The following is a 25,043-nucleotide window of genomic DNA, read 5'->3' on the forward strand; positions in this document are numbered from 1 at the left end:
TTTTCTATCCAACATAATTAGAATTATTTTTTGCCATAAGAATTCTTGAAATTCTTTCACAAGTTTAACTGGCATCTATTTTCTTGATTCCACCACTGTATTATCTTGGTTTGTAACTTTGCAAATTTCTTCCTTTTCTTTCCAAAAGAAGCGGTCAAATAATACGCTGTGGGGAATTTTACTATTTTACTAAAATTGCTTTTGTATTTGGGGAATAAATTTACTAGTATGCTAGAGCTAGTTCACACTGACTCAGGAAAGCCAATGGGCACATTTTTCCCAACTGGTGTTCAATGGCATCCCATTGGTAGCTTGAAATCAGCCATGAGGCGGGTATTTATACCATGGGAATGGGCAAAGCTACCGGTCAGGTTTTGGTTTTTGTTTATCTGGAGGGCTGGTGATTCAACATTCACCAGCCTACCACTAGGGGGCATGAAAGTTTTCCGAATTGTGCAGGGCAAGTAGCAGTTCCACTTTTACAATGAGGAAACGGAAAGCCAAAAAAGTCTTTGGCCTGAGTCACAAGACCCCAAAGAAGCATCGCTGGGGCCCTGGTCTGTTTGGTGTAGACAGAGAAGGCACTGGCTTTGGAGTCAGGCAGTTCTGAGTTTGAATCTGGTATAGCTAGTCTTGTACTGTGAGTTGTTTAAGTGCCTGTCTTAGCCCCTCAGTTTTCCCACCTATAGAATAAGGATGGCAATATCTAGCTTGCAGGGACCTTATGAGCCTTAAGTGAAATGATATCCCCCAAAAAACTAACAAAGCACAAAGGAGATAAGCAATAGGTGTAATTTGCACTTCTGACTTACAAGTTCAGGTCTCTAGGTATTATCCCAGTCTTCCCATAACTCTCTGTGTGTGTGTGTGTGTGTGTGTGTGTGTGTATTTTTAATTTCGACTGCAACCAACCAAACACCTTTCACTAAATGGTGAATATACTTTTTTCCCAAATACGTGCCACTGAAATAAGTAAAAATCTCAGTGTTGATATTTATGTGTGATTTGGGGAATCAGTTTCTTTCCAACAATCTTAAAAATGTATATATTGAGTGTCAACTAAGATCATTTTTCAACTGCCTGGCGTTTTCTCCCCTGACCATTCTGCTGAGCTGTGCATCCTGAAGAAGATGGATTTGGGAGCCCATGGGTGCTACAATTCCATCCACCACATTAACTACAGTGGCCTCCAGGGAAATTCTCTTGGCTTTCAAGTGCTGGGCTCCGTGCTTGCTCTGCATGCTCGGACTGACCCGGCGCAGACAGCTGCTTCTGAGCTGGTCAGCTAAGCAAAAATGTGCTTTTCTTTTTAGGCTGTTATAGTTAATTTTTTTTTTTTTTGCCTGACGAATATATTTAGTTATTTTTACGTTATTTTAAATATAAAAAGGTATATAATGGCAATTTTCCTGGCTATACAATCACCCATTTACCCCGCTTACTACCCATAAAAATCAACAACAGCAAAACAAGATGTTGGAGAGAAGGAGGAAACACCCTCTTAGTATCAGTTTCACATGAAACGAAAGGTTTTTGGGGCTCATCTTACCAGCTCAGCACCGGCACTGCCTTCACCACGGTTTGCATGTACGTTGACTGCAGTGGGCTTAAGACAGCTGTTGACACCAGCAACACTGAAATGAGCTGAGGCTTATCCAGAATAGAGACACAGAGAAGCTACTTTTTGTCTGTAAAGGTAAATGGCATGTATTGTCCAAACACCATCCATCAGCTAAGCTGACGTAGGTAATCATCTCTCTGGAGGAAAAAATAGCAAAAAAGCTAATACCTGTAAGGACTGTATGGCATATCAGGTCAAGTGCTAGGCCCTGTTTAAGATTATTGTGATGAGCTGTACGTAACCTAAATATACCATTTTAACCCTATTCCAAAGCATACAGTTCAACGGCATCAAGTGCGTACACACCGTTGTGCAGCCGCCGCCACCTCCAGGAAGCGCTGGGCCTTCGGCCCGTCTCACTTAGTGCTTACGGCAGCCTTCGAGGTCTTTGTTAATGTGTCCCATCCGATGAGAGTGTCTCAGCAAGATTGTTTCAAGTCTCACGTGGAATAGCTGGCAGAGCCTGGGTCTGAACCCAGGCAGTTTCCTCTCCAACACAGGTGGGACAGGTGCGCTCAACTCTCTGTCTCACCGTTGTTTTTTCCACCCTCCATCCTATGCTCTTTGCCCAGGGGTGATCCTGCTGCTTCTAGATAAGCTGCGGAAGATGAAATGGGAGCAGATGTGGAGGCTGACCGCCGAGAGGGAGCTCATGGGCATGCTGTCCACGTCCTTAGCCGACCAGGTGAGTGGCCTGGCTGTTCCTGGGGACCCTGGTGCTGTATCTCAGACAAACTGGAAAGTCGATGGGTGTGCGTTATTTTCCTACCTACTGTGTGACGGTATACGCTTGGGTAGATCCACCTGGTGCTGCCAGCCTAACACAACAGCTCAGCTCATGAGTTTATTTCCTTTGTTCGTTCACATGTCCATTCAGCAGACTTTCACTGCACATTGCGTATGCCAGGGACTGTGTTCAGAAATAGGATTTCAGAGACAAGTGAAGATGTACCATCCCAGGCCTCAGAGAGCCCAGAGATTATTGAAGCTGATTCATAAATGAATGACAGTTTGGTGTGTTAAGAGGAGGTCGCTGTCTTCGTCTCAGTGTGGAGAGCACTGGTCCCTGAGGTGCCAGGATGCCAGAGCAGATTTCCCGGCCAGGGTTTCATTGACCTTTCTGGCAATAGAGTCCACATTTTAAAACGAAGCCTTTTTGCTTAGATCCTGGACTATGATCCTATCTCCAAGGGAAATGCATTTAAATTGAAGGGACAGACTGCCTGGCTGGAGAAGCCAGTTTTTAATCCAGGCAGTCTGGAAAAGTCCATCAACCCCAGCAAACTATTAGCCCCAAATCATAAAAGGCCCATTTCTCACTTTTTCTAGGAAATATTTTCACTAGGAAATGCAGGAGTTGATCTTGGATCTGCCAGGTTCCCATGTTTAGCCTTGGAGTTTCCCGTGGTGCAGATGGCCATCTTGAGCTGTAAAGACCAGGTCTCTGGGTCCTCTGCATTTTACCCTTCCCTAGTCATCCAAAAAACGAGCTCGCCCTGTGGTTTTGCTCCATGTTCAGTCATCTGAGCCACTGAATTCTTGCAAAGTTTTCTCACGCAGAGGAGACCAGAAAGTCTGTAAGGTTACTTGACTGGTTTTTTTTTTTTTTTTTTTTAGCTTTATTATTATGCAGTATTTCCCAAGCAGCCAGAAACTAATTTCTTATTTCAAACACAAGATACAGTATAATGAATGAGTTAAAAATTACCCAGGTAGCTGTTTGAAACCCGAGGGGAAATTGTTCTCCATCATCATATTTTAAGTCGGGTCACAGTGACTTGAATGTGTCCCCAAAAGCTAGCAATCGGACGTCCGTGTCCAGTGAGGATAGTTGACTCAGCCGTCTCCCGCTGCGGAGGCCCATCACTCACCTCCTGGCACCCCTGTCAGCAGCTAGTTAATAAGTACGGCCTGGTCCAGGAGCTTGGAGAAGAGCCCGAGAGAGCTGGAGCGTCTTTAGACAGAGCCCGGGCTGGATGGGGAGATGGGGAGCGCGGACCCGGGAGCCATGGCCCGCAGGAAGCCAAGGCGCATCCATCACCAAGTCCACCAAAAGCCCCAGGAAGCGCTGCTGTTTCAGCAGCTCTGTAATTTGTCTCAGCCCCTGAATGAGCAGAGCCACTTGTCATCGCGCAGTTTCCTCTCCAGGAGGCTCAGGATGGATCACACGGGGCTCCGTGATGAGGTGGGAAGAGGGGCGGAAAAGTGACTCCATTTATTATGTGCTGGCTCGGCTGGGACAGAGGCTCCCTGTTTGCACGCACGTCCTCCCCTTGCCATATGGTGCATTTATGAGACCAGCAGGACCCCAGAGCTTCATGGCCGCATGGGGCGTTGCCCCATCTCTAACCTAGCGTTATTTCTGTTATTGCTCAGTTCCCGGAAATCAAAGGGGAGGGAAGTGCCCTGCAGTATAAGCCCGCCTGTGTTTGGAGCAGGAGGCTGAAGCAGCCCCAGCACACGCGACACCCGCATGCGGCGCCTCGAGAGCCAGCGTCCTCCGCGGAAGTCTTCTGATGACTGACCGTGTCTCTGGCTTCTTTCCCCAGGATATTTTCAACGCTGTCATCAAACAGAACCCCTTCCTCGTGTATCAGCTCCCCTGCTTCTGGAACGTGCAGCTGTCGGACCACACCCGCTCTGAGCAGTGCTACCGAGACGTGTCTGATCTGAAGGTAGAGCCAAGACATGGCCCTGGGGTGGGGTGCGGTGCCCTGTGGCGGCCGAGGGAAGCTGGCCTGGGGAGCACCCTTCACCGGGAGAAGGGCTCTGAGCTTCGTGTGCAGTGCGGTGAAGGGATGAGAGCGAGGGGACCAGAGAGAATGTACTTTACTTCTTTGTTGGTTTGTTTTTTCCCCTCTTCTTGTTTGGGCTTTATGAAACCCATAAGGCCTCCTGGCGTAGGAACCAGCTTGTGTGCTTATTCTTGCCACCTGCTGCCGGTTGTTTTGTTTCATGTCAGCTCCCAAAATTCAGTCATATGATTAAAACAAAAACATTTATTGAGGGCCTGTACTGTGTTGGGTGCTGTAGATATGGATGTGAACACATACTCCCGACTTTGAAATCACTCATGGCTTAGAGGAGGAGAGAAATATAAGGAAACAAATGTTAAAAAATATGACAGGTATTATGATAAGTGTGGGTGCAGACATAAATATCTCATCCTACCTCTGGGAGAAGGGACAATGACAGAAAAGCTTTCCTCCTTGGTGTCTAGGTACCAAACACAGTGGTAGGGCCTGGCAGTAGAAAGATGAAGAAGCCAGGGTGTATCAGTTATCTACTGTGATAGGTGATGCTGTGTAATAAACTATGCTAATAGTGGTTGAAATCAACAGCCATTTTTTGATGAGTCTGCAGCTTGACTGGATGGTTGTCTGGTTACACGGTTTAACCAAGCGTCCAATGGCTGGCAGCTCTCCCCCAGTGTCTCCTATATACCATGAGCGGGCCAGTCTGGCTTGTTCTCAGGACAAAGCAGGGGTGGAAGAGGAAGTCCAAGTGCACACAAGGAAACTTTGAGTCCTTGCTGCTAGTATTCTGTTAGCCAAAGCAGCTATGTGGCTGAGGCCAGAGTTAAGAGGTGTCCCAGAAGTCCCCACCTACAGTAGGAGGAGTGAAGAATTGGCTCAGCTATTAAATGACAGGTCCAGGATTTGAACCCAGGCCTGTATTGACACCAAGTGTGGTTTTTGCCCCTCTGGCGGTATCAGAGAAGAAATGGATACATACATGCATTCGGAGACTGTTTTATTTAAAATTTATATCCATTGCCCATGTGGCCATAGAGTAACAATAATTGCAAGTTTTGAAAAGACAAAAGGAGTCCAAACTTGCTTTTCTAGTAAGTCAGTCTTTTCTAATGGGCTTCTAGTCCATGTCCACATGTACATATTACATCTTATTTATAGTCAGAATGCTCATTGGAATCTTGCATTACCTAGCCATTCCTGTTGCCTTAGTTGTTTCAGAATTTTTACAAATGCAAACTGTGTTATGATGAACAGCTTAAAGTTCACACCTTCCCAGGAATGAAATCACAGATTTAAAAGGAAAAGTAGGTGTTTAAAAATGCACTTGAAGTTTATTGCAAAACATTAGAAACCAAAACAGAACTACCTGTATCATTCATTCTTTCAATCAGCATTTATACCATTCCTTTAATATGTCATATACTTGTTAGTCATAAAGAAAATTGATGAAATACACAGGACTATAGCCAAGAATGTTACGAACCAGAAGTGCAAAGGAAAGGAAAATAAAACCAACCATGTAAAGAACACCTAAAAATCAGACCATAAAGTAAATTAAATAAGCAGAAACCAGGATGAATGACAAAGTAGAAATCTGGAGAATAAGCAAAAAGCAGATAGATATGACATTTATTACTAGGGGCATTTGCTAATCCTTGGTGGCAGGGAGCCCAGTTTAAAAGTAAGTGATTCTAATTTATTATTCTAATGAAGGAAGGCTACCATGAGTTACGCTGGACAATAGATCTAAATCACAGTCAGGCAAACTCGACATGTAACCATCCTATTGAAAGACTATGCGTGAGCTCTGACTGGTGTGGCTCAGTTGGTTGGGCACTGTTCCGTAAAACAAAAGGTCGCTAGTTCGATTCCCTGTCAGGACACATGCCTGAGTGGTGGGTTCAGTCCCTAGTCAGGGCACATACAAGAGGTAGCCAGTCAGTGTTTCTGTCTCACATCAGTGTTTCTCTCCCTTTCTTTTTCCCTCCCTCCCCTTCTCTCTAAAGTAAAATTAATGAATAAAATTAAAAAATAATCTTGATTTATTGGGCAAATAAATAATCTTGTACCTAATGGAGAATATTCATCCTTTTCAAGCTCACATTTATTAAAAAATAACTGTGTAGTAGACCATAAAGCAAATTTCAGTACATTTCGGAGACTCATACATATATATAGTTCTCTGAATATAGTATAATTAAATTAGAAGGCAGTAGCAATAAGATTTTTAAAAAATCTGTTTGATTAGAATTGAGAACAACACTTCTAAATAACTCATGGTTCTAAACAAATCAAAATTGAAACTAAAAACTACTCAGAACTGAATGAAAATATGTCAAAATTGCTGGTATGAAACAAACATGTAGGGAAATTTATAGACTTACATGTTTATATTCAGATGAAAGGCTGAAAATTAATAAGCTGAGTTTACAACTTGATATATAAAAAAACATTAGAATAAATTCAAAGAAAGGAAAAATAGGACATAAAGAAAATAATATAAATTGATGAACAAATTGTTCAACAGAGTCAAAATTTGGTTCTGGGAGAGGGACCAGTAAAATAAACAAAGCTATGGCAGGACCCACTGAGAAAAGGGTAAGAGAACTCAGCAATAAATGAATAGGGGGCCAAAAATGAAGATTTGTGTATTCATTCACAAGAGCCTTTTCTAAATGTTTTCTCAGCATTCTTCTGAGTTCTCGGTAAACAGCAACAATGAAAGCAAACAAAAGTCTCTCACCGTGTGGAGCTTCTGATCCAATAGATAAAACAGAATTGTAGGAGATAAGAAAATACCATGAACAATATTATGCCAATAAATTGAAAACTTAAGGGAAATGAACAAATGTCTTGAAATGTGAACTTTACAAAAACTGGTATTAGGAAAAAATATAAAGTCTGGATTATTGTCTAGCCATTAAACCGTCTTACAAAGAAAACAGTACCCTTGGATGGTAAGTAGACTGAAGTTCTATCAACTTTTTAATCAAAAGATATCAATGTTAAGTAAACTCCAGAGAATAAGAGAGGAACACTTCTTAACCCATTCAATGAGGCCAGGATAGCCTTGATATGAAAATTAGACAAGACAGTCATAAGAAAGGAAAGCTGTGGGCCTGTCTCATGCACGGAATATAGATGCAGATATCTGGAGCAAAATATTAGCAAACCCATCCAGCCATGCATAAAACAGACAATACATCATGGCCGAGTTGGGTTCATTTCAGGAAATAGGAGGGTGATCCAACATTGAAAAATTCCTAAGCATCATTCATACTCTTACAGATTAAAGGAGAAACAGCATATAGCGATCTAAATAGACATAGGTAAATTATTTGATAAAATTAAATATTCGTTCATGACAGAAGGACCTCACATAAATAGTCTCCACTGAAAATGGACAGCAGAATTTTGCTGAGCATTTGCTTAGGGATATGCCAATTAATGAATAGAAAAGAATTGAGATCCCAAGAATACCACACATTTATAAAATTTTGGTATGTGAAGAGGTAGCATCACTGACCGTTGGAGAAAGGATGGAATCTTCCATAAATGGCACTGAGATACCTGATTACCCATGCGGGGAAGATGAAAATGGAACCCCGTCTCACACCATGCACCAATTCTGACAGGTTAGAGACTTAAAAGTGAAAGACCAAATTAAACATTTAATTATAAAACATTAGGAAAATAACCTATGCCCACAGAACAGGGAAGAATTTATTCAACATGACACCACCCACAGCATATGCTATAAACAAAAAGATCAATAAATTCAACCACATTGAAATTAATCATTTTTTGTAAGTGGCATCAGAAAGAAAAATATATTTCCACAACATAACTGAAAAAAGGACTAGTAAACAAAATGCAGGGTGGGTCAAAAGTGGTTTTACAGTTCTCAGAGAAATTAATACAATTAATAAGTAATATGACAAGAATAAACTCTGAGTTTCACATACTCATAACTGCAAACCTACTTTTGCCTCACCCTGTAATACAAAGAACTCTTAAACATTGTTAAAAAAAACAATGTGTAAAGGATATAAACAGTTATGTCACTGCATTGAAAGAAAATGGCCAATAAACAGTTTAAAAGATGTACAACCTCTTTGTCAGGGATGTGAAAATTAAGACCACAAGTAATTTCACATCCACCAAATTGAAGGAGTGCTGCTATCAAGTCTCATTTGATTAGTAGGAACTCTTCTATACTGTTGATAGGAGTATAAATGGATACAACCAAATTGGAAAAACACTTCAGCCCTATATTATAAATTTGAAGTAGTACAAATTTTACAATCTGGGGCTTGGATCTAACTGGTCAAAAATTGAGAAGTGAATGACTTTCTGGAGAAAGTGCTCCAGATTGTGGACAAATGACAACAGATTGAAGCAATGTCTGTGTCCTCATAATGAATGACATTTCTTGACCAGGCGGGGGCATGGGAGACTTCTAAAGTTTTAAGTCTTATTTTCATATCAAAAAAAAATCATAAAAATTCCACAAAAATCAATGCAACTAAAAGCCCTGGCAGGCTCACGAAGGGAGCTGTGACACATGCCGCGACGTGGGTGAGCCTTGAAGACAGGCTAAGTGAGAAAAGCCAAACGCAAAGAGGCAGATGTATGATTTCACTTATATGAGGCCCCTAAAATCGTCAGTCTCATAAAAACAGAAGGTAGAACAGTGATTCCCGGGGGCCGGGGTGGGGGAGGATGTGGAGTTAATGGGGACGGAGTTTCAGTTTGGGGGGATGAGAAAGTTCTGGAGACGGATGGTGGCGATGGTCGCATTACAGTGTGAATGTACCGAGCAGCAGTGACCTATATACATGCTTCAGCGTGGTTAAAATGGTAATTTTTTTGTATGTTTTACCACAATAAAAAAAATCCAGGGTGGGGAAAGGGGCCTTGGCAGGTGTCGTGTGAAACTGATTTTCCTTGGGAGGATTGATGTAAGTTTCATTAAGGAAACCAAGCAGGTCCTTATGAGCCAGGATACGGCACAGGGTATCTAAGAACCTCCGGATTGGCAGCCACAGAAAGGAAAAGAAAGGCACCATGGATTAGAGGAAACTCTTCATTTGTGAGCTTTAAACTTTGGCATCTTACAGACTGAAACAAAGCTAGGTCTCCGAGTGTGTCACATCGACCCACCACAGACATACCTTTGCATTCATGAGCCTGTATTTATTGAGTGGTTACTATGTGCCAGGTACTGTTACTCCCTAGGGATGCCGTGGGAAACAACAGACAAAGCCATTGGTCACTGAGAGTTTCCATATTGGTGTAATGGGTGGCTACCTCACATTGGCATTGCCCAGCGGTTGCTTTATTATAGTCATGTTGAACCTATCAAAATAATCTGTGGATTCACTTTGCCAAACTATACTATGTGTAAGTAGAGGAATTTTTATCAAATAGCAACATGACGAAAATAGAGGCAAACCAAATTTAACTCGTCATTTTTTTTTTTTTTAGATAAACTTCAAAAATAATCCAAAAATCATTTTACCCTCTCGTATCTTATTTTTACAACCTTACATAGAACCCTAAAATACAGCCAATATCTAAAAGAGGAGCTGCCGGAGGTGGCGAGAGTGTTCAGGGATGAGGGAGAGAGGTTGGCAGGCCCAAGCCCCACCCACTGGGTCACGGCAGGACCTGGCCATGGTCATGGAGCCAGAGGCCCGGTCTAGGACAACAGCGTGTCTGTAGGTTTCTTCAGGCCAACCAGGAGCTCAGATTTCAGGTCAAGGTGCATCTTTGTCATTTCCTCCCTTCTCTTTCTTAAGTTTTTGCTGCCCTTGTTCATTTTATTTTGTCCCTTATGTCGAGCACTTAGGAAGGGCCGCCTGCTTGCTGGTTATCACGGTCCTCTCTGGGGAGCAGACAGATGCACCCTGAACTCTGCTCTTCACCAGGTCACAGTCTGGTGCCCCAAAGGGCGGCCCACCCGAGAAACCCACCTGTGGGATACACGGGGCTCAAGTGCTGGGTCAGCTGAGCAAAAATGTCAGCTCAAGTAAGAATCATGAAAATGTGTTCCTTTGGTTTGCCTGCCTTGTCATCCAGGGCCAGATCTTTCTGTGCGGTGATTGTGTTGCGTTGTCACATTAACAGCTCTTGTCGTGCATTTTCTGTGGTTCTCAGTCTCCAGTCCCTTGCGTGGAGTGAGACCTGCAGGATGCTAGCAAAGCAATGGAAGGGCAGTTGTGGAGTTTTGCCATTTTTCCTTGCCATTTTGTAGTCTTCACCCACACCGAATCGAACAGCCAAATGTTTTAGGAACTTCTTTTTATCCAGTGGTTCCCAAGTGCTTAGCTTGCCTTTCATGGAAACAGCAACTCTCTTTTTGCACTCATCTAATTAAAAGAATATTTAATTACATTTCCAATTACATTAGAAATACAAGGGGTGCCCAGTCTGATGTGGCTCAGTGAGTTGGGCGTCACCCCGCAAACTGTTCCATTCCCGGTCAGGGCACAGGCCTGGGTTGCGGGCCAGGTCCCCAGTTGGGGACGTGTGAGAGGCAACCGATTGATGTTTCTCTTGCACATCGACGTTTCTCTTCCTCTCTTCCTCCCTCCCTTCCCCTCTTTCTAAAAATAAATAAATAAGATCTTTAAAACAAAAGAAATACAAGTGGCATAAAAACATAGTTGGTAATAAACACAGCTCGCTCCTGGTGACCACAACATTCAATGTGGAGCGGCAGACATGGTCCCAAATTCCCACTAGAAAGTAGCATCGGGCCTTGGGCATCCAGCGCTGGGTTCAGCAGAGACCTTTGTGCTAAGCAGAGGTTGGTTAAGAGAAGTTCTAAGGGGAGAAATGAAATGGTTTCCTTGAGGTTTCATTGCTCCTGTCCCTTTTGCAGCCCTGTGAGTTATCTCCCATGGCAGGCCTACCTCGTACCAGCTGCGGGGCCTGAGTAAATCACTTCGCCCCTCCCAGGCTCAGTTACATTCTCCGTGAGTCGGAGGCCATCATCCTGGGCCCCGTCCTCAGCCGGGCCCCTCGAGGGCTCCGTGGAACAGCACTTGACTTTACTGCAGTCCCTTGTGTTCCAAAAACCTTCATTTTCATCTCTTCAGCCCTAAAACTTGATGACTTAGCCCTCTCTGGGCGAGTCTTAAAAAGAGAAGAACCCGAAGGAACTGGCTAATCTCTTCAGCAGGAGCACAGATTCTTAGATGCTCAGCAAAGGGGGCTGTTCGCTAGTTTAGAGAAGGGGGCATTGGGGAGAGTCTATGAAGCTGTGTTCTAGTCCCTGGGTCCTCGATAGACTGTTAGAGAAGGAAGCTCTGGCCAGAAACAGTGGGTCATGGCCCGGAAGTGGACCAGGGGCCAAGAGTTGCTGGAGCCGGCAGGACTGAATGAGCCATCGTTCTGCCCTCAGGGAAGTCCCAGTCTAAGTGAGAAGTAACAAGTGAGTAAATAGGAAATTCCAGTACAGCCTGCGCAGTGCAGCGGTGTGAGGAAGTAGAGGGGGCTCAGAGAACAGGAAAAGGACGCAGTCTGTCCTGCAGGGATTTCTGGAGAACGTCTGAGCCGAGTTGTGGTGTCCAGACTCTACCCTGTCGTCGCCTGCTGCCCTCACAGCACTGCTCAGCCCTCACACACACACCCCCCGCCCCCTCCCCGGGCCTGTGGAAGCCACTCTCCCTCCCCTGCTTATCCCCCTGGAGAATGAGAAGGAGCGGAAACCCGCACGTAAGTTGCGATCAGCGAACTGGGTGCTGGTGGGAGAGCAGCAGGGGCCACCCTGAAGCAGATAATTGCTTCAGAAACCTCTGTCCTAAGTGCCTGACGTGTTTCGGGGATGGGCAGGGCAATGCATCTCAGAGCAAGCATGCCGTGACTGGAACTCCAGGGGGCAGGTGGGCTCTTCTAGGCAGATTGGGTGCGAATCGAGTTCCAGCCACGGCCTCACTCAGTCTTTACAAAAGTCTCACAGGGTGAATATTGTTTGGTCTGTTTTATACATCAGGAAATTGAGGATCATACGCGTTAAGTCACTTACTTCCCCAGAGTCACCCAGCTAAATATGATGGAGCTGAGGTTCAAACTCACCTCTGTCGGACTCTCAGTCCCAAGGTCTTTGCTCTGGCACAGGGCTGGCTTCCTACCCGAATCTGTCTTCCCGGGAAACATTTCACAGGAGATAAGGATTCTATAGGATTATTCTATGTGAGCCCTCTTTGGATTAAATGGCTTTTTAGAGAGCCAACCTCGGAAGAGAGACCCTGAATGGACCATTATCTCCTTGAAAGAACCTTCAAATTTTAAGTAACAGACTCAGAGACTGAATTTTTTACTGCGATCCATTCATAAATTCAGAACTGAGTACACTTAAAAGAAAAATCCTTCAGGGGAAGAGGAAAACCAAGAGAAGACGTGCCATCCGTATGGGGAAATGTATCTCTTCTAGCGGCAATCTGTGGCATTTGCATAAAAGGAGTAGCACATAACTCAAGTTCTAAAACATTTTATAATACTTAGAGAGGTGTCACATTTCACATCTTTTGAGGAAGATGGGGGGCCCTGTGCATGTTGAGCGTGTTCTCGCTAAGCAGACTCCAGTGAAAAATGAAGCAGAGGAAACCGGAGAGAGAGTAATAAAAATGATGAATGGGAAGGTTGATGTTGGTGGATTAGGAGGCAACGAGGAAGGAAAAACAGTTGCTTGGGGAGAGAAGATCAAAAATCTAGAATTACCACCCTCCAGCCAGCGCCTGTTTAATTCCATCGTGTGACCCAAGCTCAAGGCGTCTAAGTGTGTTCATGTCTCTGCGCACCGTCCGCAGCCAGCGAACTCTAGGAGTCCCCAGGTTAACCATGAGGCCCCTGGCCTTTGTTCAAGGAGCCTGCCTTTTGGCACTGTCGTTCTGTGGCTTGTGCCATGGAATCGTTCGTTCATGCAGCCAACACGGCAGAGTGCCCACCGTGGGCCAGGGCTCTAGGGCTGTTGTCGGGTTCCTTTTGGGTTCCTCACCTTCTCTTGACCAAGCGTCCTCACTGGGGAGTTGGGAAGTAATTGCCACTTTGGAGAAGACATATAGAAGGGGTGATAGCAGAAAGCGGTTAATACCGGGCCATGAGACCTGCAGTGAGCCTAGTATTCTTATTCATAATATATCAGCATTATTCCCACTGTCTCTTGGAGTAGTTTGTGGTCAGCGGGTGGGAAAAACATGTAACAAGGGCTCTTCTTCCGCATCCGTTCCCATGCTCTCGTTTCACGGACTGAAAGGGGGAAGTGGCTTGCGGGAGGCTAAGCCCCGGTCGGTGGCCCCTCATCACGTGCCCTCCTATTGTGCTGGAGAATCAGATGCTCCGCAGATAGGACTTTGGGTAATGTGAGCTTCAGTCTTTTGTCTTTCCTTAGCGTGCATCCATTCTTTGCTCATTTGGTGATTTTCAGAACTTAACTTCTCTGGGTGTAATTGGTTTAGGATACCCATCACTGGCTGTGTTACCCATGGCTGATGAAGTTCAGGTGTCATGATTTCTAGAAACATCAGCAAGACTCTAGAAGGAGAGTGATGACTGGAAAATTCAGCCAACAATGGCACTTTTTGGCGTCTGCATCTAAACAGTTCTAAGGAAACTGTTAATCGGATTTGTGTAACAGAGAGGAGCTTGGGAGGGGGTGGGGAGCAGGGTGTTCTATGTACTATTTATACCAAATACGGTAGCAGGAAGTCCTGCAGCAAGCAAACCCGATCGATTTTGTTGATCCGCACACGTATTCTGTGTCGACACACAGCACAGACCCGTTTAGCCATGGAATACCTTGAGGGACAGGTTCCTTAGAAGCCCACTGTAAGAAACACATCCCTCGATAGCCTGTGCTCTGTTCAGAAGAAAAGGATTTTGAGAGAGGAAAGCACCAATGAAGCAGTATTTGGCAGCTGTGGGCATCCAACCACTGATACACCTAAGTATGTGGAAACGAGGGTTTTGATAGGTTTCACATCATTTTTTACCCCCAAATCCCACAACAATGGAAATAATTTCATGTATTCGTTTTCTAAAAGCCCTCTGTCACAGATTCTTTCTAAAAGTAGTTACTTTCCCATTCATCACTTTTATGTGGAAGGATCAGATTAAAGGTGTGTATTTTTGTTTTCCAAAAGTGTAAGATGCATACCACCGAGAACCATTTTTTCATAAAAGCAGAAATGCGTAAATCATCTTCGCACGTGCTGTCTAGCGGACGTCCTTGGCCACGACTTGGCACGGGATGCTCTGTGCCGCCCAGATGTCGATGGTCATTCCTTGTGTCCTTAGAAAACATTGTAAATCTTCTGTGATATTATCTTGCCTTTATAAAATTAACCAAGTCAATGACACCCGAGAGTACTTGTACACGCTGGCCTCAAGTGCTCTGTTGCAAAATTGCCTATTGGTGATCTAATAAAGGATTTCCGTACAGGGCACTTGCTCAGTAACCTTACTTGGAATCCTGTAGTTATTCCAATGACAGTGATGGTACCGTCAGTGATTACACATACACACTTTTTTAGACATGTTACCATCATTAACGTGGGAATTTACTGTTTAGAGTATGACTTCTTTCCAGAGCGTCTTTCCTTTAATGCTCGGTGAAAAGCTGTGTTTTGTGTATTTTGTTATCTCAGTAGAATCTGGCAAATAGAATAAGCTGACACATGTTGAAATCCTGTGCACTTCCATTTAACTCTGTAGCACATCTCCCGTATACTTCATCCCATACCAGTGTCTTCAGACCTTCAGCATTTGTTTTGTATGACTCTCCCCGTAATACTTGCTGACAAAGGGATTTACTTTGTTGTGTTAACATATTATCTTTTGTGCACTTTCCAGCTATTTTTGCCAAGGCAGGAAAAACAAGCATTTCCCTTATTGTGTTTTATTTTCTTTTATTTTTATGTACGAAATCTCCAAAGAGACTGCTAACCTCTTTTTGTGGGATTTAGTGAAACATAAAGTTTGGGACTCTCACAGGACTTTAAACGTCATCCAAAAATTTGGAGGCTTGGCTTCTTATTCTGGATGCTCTGGTTTTAAATGTCTTGCTAATCATACGTCCTCGTACTCACATTAAGTGATATCTGAAGGCACAATACGCAATTGGGGTGAAGTTCTTCCTTAATGATTGTGGTTATAAATCCCTATTTGGAATAGTCTTGAAATTTTAATTTTATTTTATTTTTTGCCAGTTTCTTGTCATACCTAATTAGGCAGGCATTTCTGTACTTGGTAAAGTAGCAAAGGAAGAGCTCACAGGAGGCAAAGTAGTAGCTCAGCTCTTTTCTTGCTCGTTTCATGAGCTGGCCTTATTGGTATTCTCAATCTGTCATTGCTCTGTAGGACTCCTTTTTTGTCAATATAAACTTTTATTTGGAAGCATTTAGACTTCCAGAATAGTGGTAAAAGTAATACCGAGCGTCCCCTATCCCCCGCATCCAATTTTTGTTTTCCCCTAATGTTAATGTCTTACGTAACAACGCTGAACCTGTTCTCACAGACCAAGCCAAACAGACACAGACATGTAGATACAGAGAACAGACTGACAGCTCTTAGTGGTGGGTTGGGGGGGGGGGGGCGCTTGGGGACCTTGGTAAGAGAGGTAAAGGGATTAAGCAAAAAGAACCCAAAAACCCTCAGACAAAGACAACAGTATGGTGAGTACCAGAGGGAAATGAGGGTTTGGGGAGGGAGAAGAGGGCAAAGGGGTATAAATGGTGATGGCAGGAGACTTGGGGTGGTGAACATACAGTGCAGTGTACAAGTGATGTATGAGAGACGTGTACACCTGAAACCTATGTAATTGTATTACCCAATGTCACCCCAATAATTTCAGTAAAAAAAACTTTTTTAAATGGTGTATTGCTATCACCTACACTGAGGCTTCCGTCGTTTCGCCAGGCTGTCCATTCAGATCCTGTTCCCGGAGCCGCCTCTGGTCCCTGACAGTGGCTCAGCCTTCCCTTGTTTTTCATGCCTGACCTTGATAGTTTTGAGGCACACTGGTCAGGCAGGTCGTTGATAAAATGTCCCTGAAGTTTGGTTTGTACAAGGTATTTTCTCATCATTAGACCGAGGTTACAGGCGGCTGGGAAGACTATCACAGAAGGAAGTGCCCCCCTCCTCCCTCATATCAGGAGGGACCTGACTCGCGCACACAGCATCGCTCGGGGTGCTGCGCCACCCTCCCTGGGTTGAGGCGGTGTTTGCTGGCTTCCTCTGCTGTAAAGTTACTGTTTTTCCCTTTCATACTTCATTTTTTGGAGGTGAGTCACTATATCCAAAGGGGTGGATGTAGCATCTACATACATTATTGGGGTTCTTCTGGAAGGAGATTTGTCTCTCCCCCATTTATATTTACTTATTAAATCATTCATTTCCGCATGGATTGACGTATATTTATTTTATATATTAAGGTTGTAATTTTTAAGCCATTGGTTGATTTTGTGAGGGTTATTTTAGTTTACTATTATTATCATTATTAATATTATTAAATCCACTAAATATGGATATTGGTGTAATTGGTAGAACGGTTATCCGGGCACATTTAAACCTGAGTACATCGCAGTAGTTGAGGGCGCTCTATTACACCGTCTGCATTGACACAGATGTGGGCACTCAAGTGTCATAGAAGATCTCTCTCCCCCTCCCCATCCCTCCCCCCACTTTTCTTGTTTGGCAGGGCGACTCTGGAAGCCCCCCAGCCAGTATATAGACTCAGTCATTCAAAAACTATGTACTGCACACTTTCTACAAGCCAGGCCCTGCACGGAGCCCTGGTAGGACGGTATGAATGAAGCGGCACAGACTCTGCTCTCCCTGAGCTTCTGTTCGAATGCAGAATACATGAGTGAAACAAGGAAACATGATCAGATGGGTCATTTTGGTGGCAAACATGCTGTGACGGGATCTTAGCAGGGCCATGTAAGTGGCTAGGACTCGCAATCCCAGGTGGAAGAGAGAGGCTCTCTGTCTCTCGATGACTCTGCAGAGGACTGTGTTGACCCTTCATGGGACACGTGTCCGCACTTGAACCCATCTCTGTGTGCTTGGGAGTGGTCAGGAACGACTCGCTGGTCAGCCTGAGCCACATGCCCATGCTTCTGGAAGGTCGGCATGACCAATGTTAGGGTCATAGGAAGAAGGAAGGGTCCGGTGCTGCGAAGGAACCTTGCCGAGCACAGAGGAGCCACAGCGGGCCACTGTGGGAGGGGCCTGCTGGGAGCCAAGAAGCACAGCGGCCTCTCCCAGAGTGTCCAGGCTGTGAGTCACCTGGTGCCCACAGCCAAGGGCATCCCTGGCACCATGGCAGATTGGCAAAATCCCACTGGACTCCTCACCCAGCCGCCCCTCGACAGGCCTCGGTAGAATTCCTCAGCCGAAGCCTGTGTGCCTGTCTCTTGAGGTGGAACCTGCCTCCCTTATCCACCTTGTCCCCAGATCAACAGAGATGCTTCCCCAGAGGCCACTGTGGATTCCGTGAAATGTGAGTTATGTCTTAGGAATTGAATTCCATAGACAGAGGAAGGATGAAGGGCTGGTGGCAGCCACAGGTCTCCTGCTGGGCCGTCCACAGAGAAGCTGCGCTCGGGTAGCACCGCTGAGGAGTCTCGCGCTTTCTCCATTCCCTGCTCTCAGGGGTTCGTCAGGAATTCTTACCACGTGCCAGAATTCAAATTGAATTTTTACCCCCGGCTCAAACTGATTTTTCCCCTGTTTTATAGCAAAAAAGAACCCAGAGCATTGAACATAATGAAACTTAGAGAATGAAGCTGGGTCTTCTGAGGGATTCGTGACCCTCCTGGTCCCGAGTATTATCAAAGGTGTCCCATTTTCTGCTGTCATTTTTTTTCTACTCCTCGGACAGGGGAAAATAAGAAATGTTACAGACGACAGAACAAGGAATGAGAAGATTGAGAACAGGGCCTTGGATTCACGCACGGGTCTCCATTCTCCAGCAAAGGGGACTAAGTAATTGCTGAGTTTCATATGTTCTCTTCCCCTTTTCTGGGCAGTGGTGCATCTTTGTCTGGGAAGGAGGTGGGGGGAGAGAGAGAGAGAGAGAGAGAGGTAAAATCCAAGCAACAGGGACCCGAGTGTAAAAAGGAAGGAGTCACAGCATTTGTGCTTGGAGCCTCAGTCTCAGGGACACTGTTTTTATTTAATAGCCGCTCCCTGGTATTGTCAGGCTCGGGGACAGAGAAGGAAGAGGGATGGGTTAGAATGTCCAGCAGTTGACAAGGAAATGAAAACACTGGCATGGATTCCATTGGCAGTCAGCACAGGTGACCGAGCCTGCCACCGCGCGTGCAAAGTTGGACAAAACAGGTCTCACATTCAAGGAGCCAACAGTCCAGATTGTAAATAGAGATGGAAGGATAGCATCGCTTTAGAGAACAGCCCATTAACTTCAGAGACACACGTCTACTGAGCACAAGTCTGCTCCAGGCTCTGCTGTGGCCCCTTTATAGCTCTTATCTCATTGACCCTCTGAAGCAGGCACTATCATTCCCTTTTAACAGATCAGAAAACAGAGATTCAAATACATTAACTTGTTTGGATAACGGAATTGGGGAGAACCAGGGTGAAATTTGCCTTGGTCACCACCTATAACTCTCCGCACTCTCTGCCCAGTACCTGGAACCAACATAAAGTGTCGGCCTTGCTGATACATGCCTCCCCTTGAGGTCTAGGATGAGTATGCCCCTGACAGGCCTTCTTCTCTGGACCATGTTGTCTGTACCTGTCCTCTTCTCTGCCCCAGGCAGCGATAGTTTGCAGTCCCTCATTTTACATCTTGTTTCTTATTCCTCCTTTCCACTACAGACTCGGTTCCTCATCCAGCCTTCCTAGTTGGTAAGGTGGCTGTTCCGCGCAGTCTAAAACCGGAGGTCTTTTGAAACTTGATGAGCACATGCGACGTGCCTTCATGTGCCTCTCTCCCTCAGTCCTGGTCTTGACCACAGACCGCTGCTGCTGGTAGTTACTGCTGTGTCCCCCTTCCAGATGTGGGGCAGTCTCTGATTTTAGGCAGGTTAGTGCAGGCCACCCAGACGAAAAGACCTGGAACAGGGATTGGCATGTGGGTCTGTCTGCTCGTCCCCTTCTACCCTGCATTGTAATCCTGAAGATGACAAGAAGAGGGGCTTGTGAGTCACTTATCCTTCTTGAAATACCAAACGAGGGGAGAATAGAGGAAGCTTAAACTCCTTCAAGAGAAAATGACAAGCCGTTGGGCCCTTAGAGAAGGGGAACGTGTTTCTCCACCCTAAAGCCCACATTCAGAGGGCCTTTATATAACTGACTTGCTGTAGACAGACAAAAGGGGAGGATTATTGAGAAAGTCATCATCAGGATTTTTGTTCTTTACTCAAAGGGCAGCTGTTGAATACTAATTACCTGCCAGGCTCTGTGGCACTCAGGATGAATAGTAAGTCCTTCTCCCTGCCCACCCAGAAACTCACATTCCAGCGATGACAGGTGCAGGCGTGTAAATAAATAATTACAAGAGCGTGCGATGAGTTCTCTAATACGGTGAAGCACTAAGCACAAGAGTCTGGAGCACTAAGGAAGGACAGCAACTGCCTCGAGTGTTATAGTAGGAATCTTTACAGTGATACAATGAGAATCAGAATGCCTGATTTGTAGAGGCTAAAAATAAAATAGAGGGTTTGAATTTCTTGGTTAAGAATTCTGGAGTAGGCAGTATAGACATTGGTTAGTACACAGCAATGTGTCGATCTTGCCCTTATAGTCACATGATGGTTCTCATGATTCTGGCCACCACATCTCTGTTTGCCACAGAAAGGTGAGTGGGATGGGAGGAGGATGGCACCTTATTTATTGTTAGGATATCAAATGCACGCCTCTCCCAGTATCCTTTTGGGAAATCTTAGGTGACGTCAGTGCTAAGCTGCAAGGGAGTCTGGGAATCAGCAAGTGGGATCATCATGATTGCCTTAGAACATAAATGGCTTATGAGCCGTTCACAGGGGCTGGGGACATTGCAACTACAAATGAAAAAAAAAAATGTCCTTTTGGAAATGAAGGATGGCACGGAGCGAGAGAGACACATAGGAGGCAACCTCCTGCCACTTGCAGTCCTGGAAACCAGAAGTGCATTTGAGTTCAGCTGTGAGGGGTGAGCAGGCATTCATATGGTAGAGAAGAAATAAGGATATTCTAGGAAGTGGGGGAAGCGTATGCAAAGGCACTGAGTCATGAAAAATGGGGTTGAGAAATACCAGGAAGTTTGTTAGCCTGGAGGTGGCTAAAGATGGAGTTGTAGGTGGGAGCCTATTTGCGACAGCTCTAACGGCCAGGTTAGAGAACAGATGTTATTCTGTGAGTCACAGAGAGTCAGGGGAGGTCATCAGACAGAGACCCATTTTCCAAACACCCCACGTTTCAGTAACTTGGAAGGCATAAAGCCCGTGTCCTTATTCACCTGGCATTTGCACAGACTCTGATTTCTCAGCACTTTTGCACCATGAATTATTTTTATGAACCCTCTGGGCTCTGAGTACTTAAGAAGCTGAAGTTTTGGCTGAACTCTTCCTATAACCTGTCCTTGTACCGAAGTCTTGTTTCTATCTTTGAAATGCTTTTTCCTGTGCCCTTGATGGGTGACGGAGTTTCTCGTTTCTCCTTTAATCTTGTTGACTTCCACTGTCTTCCCAGATGATGTTTAAGTTTCCTGGACAGTAATCAATTTCCATCAATTTCTCTGGCTCACTGCAGGCTGACTCCAAGCCTGCACATACACTGCTCGGCCTTTACAGATAGTTCAGATCCAATTAGATCACACCCGTGGGGCCCCGGATGCCTGGCAGTTCCTGTAGCCCATGCGGCACACAACCTGGATAGCTCCCTCTCTGTTTCCTGCTGAGCTGGGGGTTCAGCGTGTGTCTCTGCAAAGTCCTAAATCACCTGCAGCAGTTAGTATCCCAGGGATGTGTGGGGTTTCTCTGTTTGGCAGGGAAGAGTAGGTTTTATTTCTGATCCTATAATCGTGTAAATTTCAGGTTCGTTGATATAAACAGAGCCATTTAATGATTACAGACATGGGAGAAGTAAGAGGAATGGATTCCTAATTTCTAGCTCCTTGGGTTCAAATTCCAACTATTGCACCTTCTAGCTATGAACCTTAGGGAAATGTACTGACCCTTTCTCACCTGTGAGATGGCGTAATGAGATTGTCACTTACAGTGTTGAATAAAGAATCAGTGAGCTTGAATAAAGAGTCAAGTGAAGTGTTCAAAGCAGTGCTCGGCATATAGCAAACATACGATATATGTTAGCTGCTAATAATAATAATTATTATTACTGCGCTCATGTGCCTCAGCAACTGGAATAAGTTACGACAGGTTTTCACCGCAAGTTTGGGAGACTCATAGTTACCAGCTCCTTGCAAAACTATTTTGGGCACATTCTCCCCTATCACTCCGTCTCATGTGTGAGAGCTTGTCAATAAATGTCATCTACACCACTAGCTTGCTGCCTCCAAGTCAGCAGAGTTGGGCGACTCTGTCTCTCGGGGGGCCAGGAAATGATGTTTCTCAGTAGTCAGACGAGCCCTGATCAGAACAATCAGCAGCAGTGATTCTGGGTTGGATTTTCAGAGACAGGCCTAGGGGACAGAAGCTGGCCACCACGGCTCCCTCTGCAGTGTGGCTCTGGGCAATTCACTTCTCCCTCTGGGCCTGGGGGCATTGTACTTGGAATTGGCCCAGCCCAGAGACAGTCACTAAGCCTCTCCTTCACATTTCTTTCAAAGCACCTGTCATGCTTGTAATTTCAACTGGGCAGCTGTTAAGTGATTTCTGGGTTCCTCTCTGCATTCATAGAGCCTCTCAGTGCATGGCACAGTGTTGGTGCTCATGTTAATATTTGTTGAATGAATGAATGAATGAATGAATGAATGAATGAATGAAGTGGTAGAAAGAGAGAGGTTTGGGAGCAAGACAGACCTGGTTTTCTATTAGAATTGGCTGCCTACTAGCTGAGTGAGCCTGTGCTAGTGTGAGTCTCAGGATTATCCTCTGTAAAAGGAATAGCAATAGAAGCAGCCTTACCAGGTTGTTTGAGGACTGAATGTGAAACACGCACCCACCACCACCACCCCGCCCCCCAACCCCGGCCTAATATCTGGCCTATAATGGGTATTAAGTAAACAGTAGCTGTTATTTGCCTCTCTTGAGACTGGCACAGGGGGGTGGAGTATTCTGTGTTCTGATGATTAAAAACTGGCTGAAAAAGGTAAATCTGAGTCTACTTTTATAGTCTTTGAGTGGGCTCACCTACCCAAAGTGGCTGGGGTACACGTGGTTTCCCACAACGCCCTTGGCCTGCCAGTGGCCCTGCTCTCCCCTTGCTCTCCCCTCCTTTCATCTTGGCTGCTACTTCTCCAACACCAGTACTTGCCTGTGGGCGAGACCCCACGCCAAATCCCTGGGCAGACATGAAACGGAATGAGGAGCAAGGGCGTAAGCGATGGCCTGCTGTGGGTGGGGACGCGAGGAGACCAGGGTCCCTGTCCTAGCTCTGACCTGACCCATGGGATCCTGGGCAAGCCACCTCTGTACGCCTCACTCTTGTCACCTGTGACGTGCTCAGCGCCATGACACAGCACCTGACAGTGGGTAGGAACCTGGCCAGGGTTTTGGGTTTAGAGCTGGCTTCCTCTCTCTGCTCCGCAACTTACCAGCTGGGAGAGGCAGGCAAGTTAAGTATGATTTCCTAAATAAAAAAAAAAAATTTAAAAAGACCCAATGGGATTCAAATAGGCTTATTTGGAGGCATTAATGGCACAGTCTCTGCAGAGAGCCTGGCAGTAAGTTAAGATCGTTGACCCAAGGGGCAGCCCTTATTTTCACTTAAAGTTTCTCCGTGCTGAGGAAGCCCAGGTGTCCTGAGTCAGAGGCGCAGCCATCAGCCTGCCTGCTGGCTCAGCAATCGCGTGGCCCCCACTGGGCGGGAGCGGCACCAGCTCACAGGCAATTATTTTAATGCAGGGCCTGGGCCCTTCCATTGTCTGCTTGGGTGTCTTCTTAGAGGAGCGTCTTCTCTCTCCTCCTCTCTCCTGCACCCTTCAAAGGGCCTCATAGTCCATACTTACCCATCCCTGAAATGCACGCACTGCCAGGTGGCCTCATTCCAGGGGGGACCTGCGGCCCTTTCTCCCTCTCCTGAAGGCTAGATGCCCGCTTCCTCACTCACCGCCGCAGCCACCTCCTGCTGGCAGGAGGGGAAGCTGCGAGGGACACAGAGAGCAGGCTGGCGGCCTCCTGTTTGAGGGGAGAAGAGAACCCACATGTATGCGGCCACCCTAGAGGCAGGCACTGTGCTAAGCATTTGTTTTACCCTCTTAACTACTTTGTGAAGTCGGGATGACTGATCCCCACTTTGCATGTGAGGAAGCCAAGGCCCCAAGAAATGAAACAAGCTGCCCAAGGATACACAGCTGGGAGCATAGCTGGGATTTGAACCTAGGCTGGTCTGGCATCTCTAGCTCTTGTTCTGCTGTTACACCATTGCTGGGCATAGGAGGTTGTTTGGGCTGAATAGGGTCCTTTTATTCACTGTACCATGAGGGGGGGACCCGGTTGCATAGTATTTATCTTGCCTTCTTCAAGCGCTGTCACTACTATACATCCATGGGGTCCCCAGAGAGGGGGCAGACCTCCCTCTGGACGGCAGGCCCTGCGTCCTCCTGCAGCCCCTCACAGACAGAGCGTGGCTGAAAGAGAGAGCCCGGAAGCCACTGAGCTCTGGATGCCCAGTCCCTTTGCTCAGCGTCACCGCCATGGGAGGGGGCAGCAGGGACATTGGGTGAGAGTTATTTTGTTTCCTCCGGAATGTGACAAAACATGAAAAGGGGAGTTTTTAAAACCTGTTCTCCATGATGTTGAGGAAAGAACATGGGCTTTCGAATCAGATTTAGTCAGACTCGTGTTGGAATCCCAGCTCCAGCCCTTGGCAGCTTTGTGGTCCTCCTCCACAGCTTATTCTTTAAAATTGCTTGGTAGGGTCAGCAGAAGGATCTTAAAAAGACAAGGAACGCAAAACGGACAGCAAAGCGCTCCACCGGGAGCCGAGCTCCGCAGCGGAGCGGGTGAGCGGCGCCTCCAGAAACGACAGCTGCCTCGCCCCGGTGTCCCTGGCTCCACATTGGGCCGCCCACCCCGCCACTCACATCTCCTTCACTGCCGTCAGAGCAATCTTCTTAACACCCTGAGTTAGTCATTTCCCCTCCTACTGATGGCGCCATGGATGCGGTCTGACCACCGTCCCCCAGAGCCAGGATCTCGCCTCACTCACCTCTGCAGCCACAGCGCCCCCACCCGCGCCCCTACCCACGCCCTGTGCTCCAGCCGCACAGCGTGTGGCTTCTCATTTTCTAAAGGAGCCACACGGCCCCACGCGTCTTCCCTCTGCCTGGATGATGTCACCAGCATCCCGTCTCCCCAGGAAACTCCCGCTCCTCCCTCAGGCCCCGCACAGGCACCCCCACGATGCCCCTCTGAGCCGTCTACAGCTACCACTTCTCTCTGGTCCTCCCTTCCCCGCCACGTCCTGTTACCTGTTTGTGGATGCGCCTTCCCAGCCAACCACGAGTGGGCCCGGGGCAGGCGCTGCCAACTGGG

The 25,043-nt window shown here is 46.2% G+C and overlaps 1 protein-coding gene across 3 annotated transcripts in view; it reads left to right on the forward strand.

Annotated features, from left to right (window-relative positions):
* The window catches only part of LARGE1 (LARGE xylosyl- and glucuronyltransferase 1), a 462,699-nt gene that overhangs the window by 390,397 nt on the left and 47,259 nt on the right, over positions 1-25,043 (forward strand). For all 3 annotated transcript variants that reach the window (XM_054574561.1, XM_054574562.1, XM_054574563.1), the window contains 2 exons: positions 2,194-2,306; positions 4,171-4,296. In XM_054574561.1, the coding sequence (XP_054430536.1) occupies positions 2,194-2,306; positions 4,171-4,296 (239 nt within the window). The remainder of the gene's footprint in view (positions 1-2,193; positions 2,307-4,170; positions 4,297-25,043) is intronic.

The sequence above is a fragment of the Pteronotus mesoamericanus genome, unplaced genomic scaffold, assembly GCF_021234165.1.
Source record: "Pteronotus mesoamericanus isolate MK-2021 breed Mesoamerican mustached bat unplaced genomic scaffold, CSHL_Meso_final contig_263, whole genome shotgun sequence".
NCBI classification, from domain to species: domain Eukaryota; kingdom Metazoa; phylum Chordata; class Mammalia; order Chiroptera; family Mormoopidae; genus Pteronotus; species Pteronotus mesoamericanus.